We start from the raw sequence: 7,656 nt of genomic DNA on the forward strand, positions 1-7,656 counted from the left end.
GGCCTCCTGTGGGAAAAACAGGTTTGCGGGGGTGGGAATTGTCTGGATTAGCTGTCTGCAGTCATCAAACCATTTGGGTGATTCTCTTTGTTTTCATAGACGGGTTAAAAGGGGAGAAAAAAGAAAAGAGTCGGTTATGGGTCACCTGAACAAGTGTCGATTTCAGCTTAAAGTGAATTGGAAAATTGAGCCTAATTATCCAAGGTAATTGCTTCAATTCTCCACTTGACTTTGCTAAGGCAGATCTGTCCTGTGTGTTCAAAAAGGCCCCCCCCTCCGTCCCTGAATATTGTTGTCACCTTTGAAAAGTTGCTGGCACCAAACTACTACCAAACTGAAAAGCAACCGTACATATGAAGAGATGGCAAGGAGCAAAATTAAAAGACTAAACGAATGAGGAGATAATATCTTGTAGCTTAAAATTAATTTATTTAACAAATATAGCTATAATATAAATGATAATAAAATTTCAAATATACAGTATATTACAACAGTCCCTTCCAAAGGGAATCTTGAGAGCCACCCAAATGTACTGTTAAATAGAAACAGAAGTTTTTAATTTTTATTTTACAGTTTCTTTCTGGTACTGGTAAGAGAGAGGTCCCTTCAACCTACCTTTGTCACGCATCTGTGTATCACTCCCCCCCCACCCCCAAAAAAGCAAATGTTTTACTGTTGAAGTTCTTTTAAAGTTTTCCGGTGGCAAGACCCAGGATCTGCCTCTCCTGCAGTTCTCTTTCTCCCCAACTGTTCTCATTTCCAAAATCTTCAAACGTGAATTTTCTCTGTGCTTTTTCCTGCCAGGTGTTAGGACAGGAGGCATGGCCTCTAGATCTGGTCCAACCACTAACTCTGCTGGGGACTGTGGATACCTTTGGAAACCTCTCTGGCCTCTGTTCCCCCATCTGTAACTCGAAGGGATAGATCTAGCTTCTAGAAGAGTGTCATGGAACCCTCCCAGCCACTTTGGGGGAGGGAATCAGGCTTCAGAGAGTGAACTCCAGTAGCAACAGAGGACAAACCAGAGCAGTGCGGGGGTTAAAGAGAAGGTGCCAGGTGGTGCTGAACAGGGGAGCACTTCGTGGGAAGGCTCCTGCTGCTTGCTGGAGGGATCGGCTGGCACCCTAGGTAGGCAACCCTGGGCCTTCTATGTCAGGTGGTACATGCTGTAGCCGACGTGGGCTGTGTAGAGTCCCACGGGCGCCACCGGCAGCGCAGCGCGCTGGAAAGGGCCAGAGGCCCCGTAGAGCGAAGCGCCCGCGGCGGCTGCTACGGCGGCAGGGCCTCCGAGTGGGAAGGAGAGGCCGAAGGCTGCGGGGGGCAACATGGGTTTAGCGGCCATCTTCAGCTTCTCCAGCTCGGCCTCCTGCAGTCTCTTGGCCTTGGCGCGGCGGTTCTGAAACCAGATCTTCACCTGCGTCTCGGTGAGGCTGAGCGAGCTGGAGAACTCGGCGCGCTCGGCGATGGACAGGTACTGCTTCTGGCGGAACTTGCGCTCCAGCGCCAGCAGCTGGGCGGTGGTGAAGGGCGTCCGCGGCTTGCGGTTGGTCTTGTGCTTGCGCAGGGTGCAGGCCGGAGGGCTCAGCCGCCCTGAGGGGCCGAGAGAGAGAAATGCAGAGGGTTAAGAAAGTGGCGCGCCATCCGCCCCGAAGTGGGAATAATCATCAGTAACAACGCCCGCGCTATTCATTTGCGTCGAGCACCTCGGCGCCAGGCGCCCTCCTGGAGAGGCACTTGGAAAATGTCTTCTCCAGCTCCCACCGCCGGCCCACAGGGTAGACGTTCTTGCCTACCTTTTGCAAATGAGGAAACGAAGCTTCCAGGTAAAGCTCAGCCGTGTTCAAAGCCCAATATAACTGGGAAGAGGCAAACAACCCTTAAATCTAAGTGGCTGCTTAGGAAGGCCTCCTCCCACCACCACTCACGTTGGGATGGGTGGATATTAACAGGAGGATGAAATGCGCAGAAAGAGGCCTGCACCCGAGATCATATTTAATTTTAGGCATTAGCTAAACATTTGTCATCTGTGCCCACCAAGTGCTCAGCGCCTGGGGATAGGCCGTTCTGTGGCTGAAAACCCAGATCTCCCAGTCCCACACTCTTTCACTTATAACAGTGCGGTCCATGGGGTCTCAAAGAGTCGGGCAGGACTTAGTGACTATTCTAAGCTCTGGCCTCGATGACCAGAGGTGGAGCAACGCTGGATGTCACGAATGTCACACCATGGCCGAATCTCAAATATAAAAATGTGCCACAGTCTGGGACTTGCTTTTAATGGTGCTTCTTTTGATTGTTTCAGTTGTGTTCTAGGCCTGTTCCACGCCCAGCTCCTTGGCCTCTGGTCTCGCTCATATGCATGCATGTTAAGGGCAGAATGCAGTGGCTTCTCCTCGACCAGTGCTCCAGTCCACAGGGATCAACGCTGCTGGTGCCCAGCTGCCTTTTTACTTATGGCTTCAAAATATACCCTCAAGGATGGGCGGTGAGTTAACACCTTGGCAGAGGGCTCGTGCAGCCCGGGACAGGGTCGGCTGGCCGAGTCAACGCCTGCCACACCCAGCAGCTGCCGCCTGCTTAAAAACGTGGAACACAATTATTCCCAGGACAACAGAGATCACCCAGACTTTGGGTCAGGACCCAGGCCTGAAAAGAATTCGTAAGTCCTGGAAGGGACGCTTTGCCTACGCAGCAGCTTCACTGGGGGAGAAATGAATTCAAATCTAGAGAATGTTTTCACCAGGCGGGTTTTGCCTAATTATGCAATTTTCTTTTTGGAATGCTAAAAAAAAAAAAAATCCTCTGGGCTCTCAGGTCACCAGGATGTGAGTCAAATGAAAACTGGTGTTAACATCCCCCCTTCTTCCCTGGTCGAGACCATTGAGAGTCCGGGAAGCAGTTGGCCCCCGACTCGCTTTCCGCCGGGCCACCCGAGGGGCGGGCGCCGAGGGAAACGTCACACCCTTCGGTAGTTAACAGCCCAGCGCTAGGCCACCTTCTCCGGCCATTAGGCCCAGGGAGGGGCTGGCCTTTCAAAGACGTTTAATCCCCCGATAAAAATCATTCCTCAGCATCACGCCATTGAATTCGGGTTGCTATTATGCCGCACCAAATAATCGGAGGAAACGAGGAAAACTTGGGAATTTCCCGTGCTCCTGAAATATCTCCGAGTGAGTTCGCTGGGCAGAGAAGCCCCGGGGGCCGCAAGGCCTCGGAACGACCCCGAAGGGGCCTTTGGCGGCTGGAGTCCGCTTCCACCACCCAGCCCGAGACATTTGGGAGCTCCGGATCATGTTGGAGGGGGCGCCTCCCACTAATTGACGGTGCCCCGCCCCCTCCACTGGAACCTGAGCGCTTCGCCTCCTCCCCCTAAATGATCCATCCACCTTGAGCACCAAGTATCTACCTGAAACACGAAGGGGGCGGGGGAGGGGGGAATTTTGCGAGAGCTTCGGAAACACAGTGGGCAAAGAAATACTCTGGTGGGTGGATGTGGAGAAGGGGAGGGGGGCGCACTAGGCTTCTACGATGAGAAAGTGAAACTCTGCTCTGTAAAGATGTCCCGCACTCTTCGAACCCACCCGTTGGGGTAACGGCGAAGTAACAGGGCTTAGGGTCTAACAGAGAAGCCAGCCGAGACTCCTGGGGTCGTTTGGTGGGGGCCCGAGGAGAAGGTGCCCAGACACTAGTGTCCTACAAGTGAACTCCTACCCGCAGCGTCGCCTGGACAAGGCGAGGAGCCCGAGAAGGTGGCCCGAGAGCTGGACCTGGGCCAGGCCTCGAACCCTCTTCTGGGTGGGAGTGGGGAGAGGGGTCGACGCCCCCTCGCCCCGTGCTCCTCGACTACCCATCTGCAGCACCGGCTCCAGGTACCCGGCCGCAGGTACGCAGACGCCGGAGACAAACAGGCGCCGGAGCGCGGCCTGGCGCCCTCGGGTCCCACACCCCCGCCGGCCCCCTCCCCCGCAGCCTGGGTTCTGGCTACTCACTGGCCGGGGGCGGGGAGAAGCGGGGATTCTGCATCCACGGGGTCCTCTCGGGTTTCTCGGGGCTCTCGGCTTTGACCAGCGCATCTTCTGGCAGTTTGAGGAGTCCTCCCACCGAGAAATGGCCGAGCGGCCGCGGCGAGGACGGCGCATCCGGGGCGCCCAACGACCCGGGCCGGGCACCTAGAGGCTGCGCGGAGCCGCCCGCCGCCTGTGCGCCCTCGGAGGCCGCCAGGACGCTGTCCTTCGCCCCGGGCTTCCTGTGATCGGCCATGAGCGCTTCCACGCTGAAGGGCAGGAGCGAAGGGGACACTTTGGGCTTGGCCCCCTCCTCGTCTGCGCCCATGGCGGCCGCCGTGGCCGCAGTGGTGCTGGGGGTCTGGCCCCCGCCGCCCCCCGCCGGCTTGCCGAAGGCGGAGTCCTCCACTTTGACACCGAGTGGCAAAGAAGTCATGTCAGCAGCCGGGGCCATGCAGAGCCGGCCCCCCCCTCCAGCCGCAGCTCGGGCCAGCCGCCGGGCATGAGCTTCGGGCGTGCTGGGAGCGCGGTCGGCCTCTGGGAGCGTCCGGGGCCCGGGTCGGGCGGGCTCTATCGCGCGCGCCTCCCGCCCCTCCCCAGAAGGCCAGCTCCGGCGCTCCGGGCCTGGTTATCCGCTGGCGCCGCCGCGCAGGCGGAGTTCTCGGGCTCACCAGCCGGCTCCGGGTCGGGCCGCCGCTCCCCAGAGAACTTGTTAATAAGGCGAGGCCAGCGCGGCGGCGGCCAATCAGCGCGCGAGGGGGAGGGTCCGGCGCGACCCATTGGGCCCCGCTCGGGCGGACTTGCCCCGAGGCGCGCTGGGCCTCGGGGCGCGTGGGGCCGGGCCCGGGCCCCAGGAGGGCAGAGGAGGGGAGTGGGCGCCGGAAAAACTTTCCTCCGAGCTACGGCCCGTGCCGCCTGTCGCTGTGTGGGTCCCCCTGGGTCTCTTATTTTTCTGTGTTCCTGGGGGATTTCCCCTTGTGCTCTACGCTTCTCTTCTGCTCTACCCCCTTCTTCCCTTTCCCTCATCTCCCTTCTTTCCAACTTCTCCCTTTTTTTCCTCTATTCCTTTCCTGTTTCTCTCCCTACCTCCCCCTTACCTTTCTCTTGTGTCAGTTGCTTGTGTGTGTTTCTCCCTAGTGGATAGTGGAGGATGGTTTCCCTCTTTACCACGATAGTTGGAGTTGAAGTCATTTCTTGTATATTGTCTTTATAGTTTAAAAAAAAAAACCCTGCAGGCTTATTTATTATAGTAGAAAGACATAACATTAATTTATTCTGTAAACACCTTCATTTTCTTCTGTTTCAATCTTCAAAACTTTACCTCTGCATAAAAGTGGGCCTTTGTCTTCGAAGTGCTGGACTGAAGTTTGCCTAAGAAGCCACTTTCGCGTGGTGCTACGGATGTTAAGAATAAGAATGCATTATGTTATCTGGAATGCATAATCGAGTTTCTCGCTGTGAGCTTTAGGGGCGGGGGTGGGGTGTGATTACAACACCTACACTGGCTACCGGCTACGGGAAGGAGCCGGTCATTTTGATAAAGAAGTTACTGAATATAAAACCAACAGAAACGACCCCAAAACACTGACCTGGCCTTAATGTGACCTCGATCGCGTGTCCGCAGAAACAATGATAATTCTCCATCTCTGGATCTGATCTTGAGGGGTTAGGGAGGTGTGGGGGTACATTTGCGAGAGAGGGCGAAGAAATGAGGACACTTCCAGGGATGGATCCTCCACGCTGGGTATGGGAACTTTTATGCTGCCAATTTCGGAGGAAACGTGATTTTTATTTTTGCTGTTTAAAATGAGGGGAACATGGGTTGGGGGGCGGGCAGTGTGCGGAGACGTAAGATCTACACAAACTCGGATCGTGGCCCCGCGGTTTTCTGCGCCTCCTCTTTATGGCCTCTTATCCGGGGGCCCAGGCCTGCGGCTCCCCGGGAGCTGGCGGCGGTGATTGGCGGCTCACCGGCACCGGCCATTGATGGCTGCGGGGTTCTAATCTCCAGGAAACACAAGGGGCTGCTGTGGCCATTTAGGGGTAATTATCCGACCGCGGAGGGACAGCGAATTCCCTCGCCTTTTAACTGGGCGCAGTAAAAGCTGTAGATTAGGGGCGTCCAGATTAAGGAAAATGAATTACTAGAGCGGGAACTTTATTACCTGGACGGCGTCCGGGGTCTGGCGGGAGGGGTCGGGATGCGAACGCCGGGGAGATTGGCAGCCTCGCAGAAGTCCGCAGGCTCCACAAAGTTTAAGGCCCGAGGCGGGTTAGGGAATATCCTCGCGTCTGTGCAGTTCACGCCGCCTCTGCCGACCTCCTGCACTCCCAAGCCCTGGGAAGGGTTTAGGGCCTCCAGCTCGCGTCTGGCCCAGCTGGAGGCGCGGCGCACCGATGCGGCCTTTCTAAAGACAGGAGACCCCTGGGGGAGACAGGAGAATGGAGTCCTTCTTCCAGGCCGGGAAACCTAGGCCCCGAAGGTTTGCTTGAGGGTTCAAGGATAAAAGGCCGTATACTCCCACTTTAGAATTATAGGAACTGACACTCAGCGAGGCTCCCAGTCGGGATGACCAACTTCTATCACCCGCATTTCCAATTAAACTGTCCCTAGGACAGGCACGCGGGAATCTTATTCTGCACTAGGGTTCAAGAGGGAGAGACAACCGAGGCCCCTAGGCTGTTTAGGTCAACCTTTTCAGATTGATCAGTGCGACTTTCTTTTGGGACTTGCTTTTGTTCCGCCCTCCGTCGGCTCCCATCTCAAAAAGTTTGGTTTCCAGATCACTTTGAAAATCTGCTATATCTCAGAACTTTCTCACTAGAAAATGCACACCAGCAAAAACAACTTCAAAGGAGTACCCCCTTGGAGTCCGCCCGATAAGGCCACCACCACCACCACCACCACCCCTGCTTTAGGGCTTTAGGGCGGAGCTGGGGCTCGAACCCCGAAAGTCCAGGTGCGAGGCGCAGAGGGGGCTCAAAGCTGTGTCCGGCCGGCGCAGCCAGTCCAGGTCAGGCCGCGGGCCGGACGGCCGGGCGGCGGGAGAAGGGCCGCATCGCTAATTGCGGGGATAAACAATCTGTCACGATCCCTCAGCGCGCCTAATAGGCAGACGAGGATGTTGTTTTTAGGCGCCAGCGGCGGCCGGATCAAAGGCAGCAGCCGGCGCAGGGGCCCTTGAAGTCGCGCGCCCCCGCCTCCTGGGAGCAAACCGCCTGCGCCCGCAGCCCAGGGCCTTGCCGCCGGCCCCTGGGTTTCGCGAGCCCGGCCCGAACCCCATGGCCTCTTTTTTTTAGGTTCGGCCTGGGTTCGTGTATCCTCTGGCTCGGAAACGGCGGGAAGAATGTCTGCGGAGGAAAAGGGGTGCCGAGCCGTGGATTCCATGTGGAATCCGTGCTCGGAATCGCGCCGGGATCTTCCACCGATCCTCCCCTGAGCTGCGGGGTAGGGGAAAGGATGCCCACAGTCTCAGAGAAGGGACTTTGAGGAAAGGAACAAAATATCTGTCTCCCGGGGCGTGTGGTTTCCGAGGAAGGAAGGGCACACGTTGGGGGTTAGTGACAGAGCGCCTTCTCTGCGTTGATTTTTTGTTTGGGCCTTTTCGGATTTCCCGGTTGGCGGTTTCCAAGAGCTGACAGGGCCGGGGGGCTG

General features: G+C 56.8%; 1 protein-coding gene across 1 annotated transcript; it reads right to left on the minus strand.

Annotated features, from left to right (window-relative positions):
* Positions 408-4,689, minus strand: MSX1 (msh homeobox 1). Its single transcript, XM_018049722.1, has 2 exons — positions 3,987-4,689; positions 408-1,590 (listed from the first exon to the last, which is right to left on the minus strand). Exons 1-2 carry the CDS (start codon positions 4,453-4,455, stop codon positions 1,148-1,150), a joined length of 912 nt encoding a protein of 303 aa, XP_017905211.1. The 5' UTR covers positions 4,456-4,689; the 3' UTR covers positions 408-1,147.

Source organism: Capra hircus, chromosome 6 (assembly GCF_001704415.2).
Source record: "Capra hircus breed San Clemente chromosome 6, ASM170441v1, whole genome shotgun sequence".
Taxonomy (NCBI): domain Eukaryota; kingdom Metazoa; phylum Chordata; class Mammalia; order Artiodactyla; family Bovidae; genus Capra; species Capra hircus.

Coding starts and splice junctions, on each gene's coding strand:
- MSX1 (XM_018049722.1), bottom strand. CDS start 4,455: ATGGCCCCGGCTGCTGACATGACTTCTTTGCCACTCGGTGTCAAAGTG. Junction 1,591..3,986: donor CTTCTCCCCGCCCCCGGCCA/GTGAGTAGCCAG, acceptor TCGGCCCCTCAG/GGCGGCTGAGCCCTCCGGCC.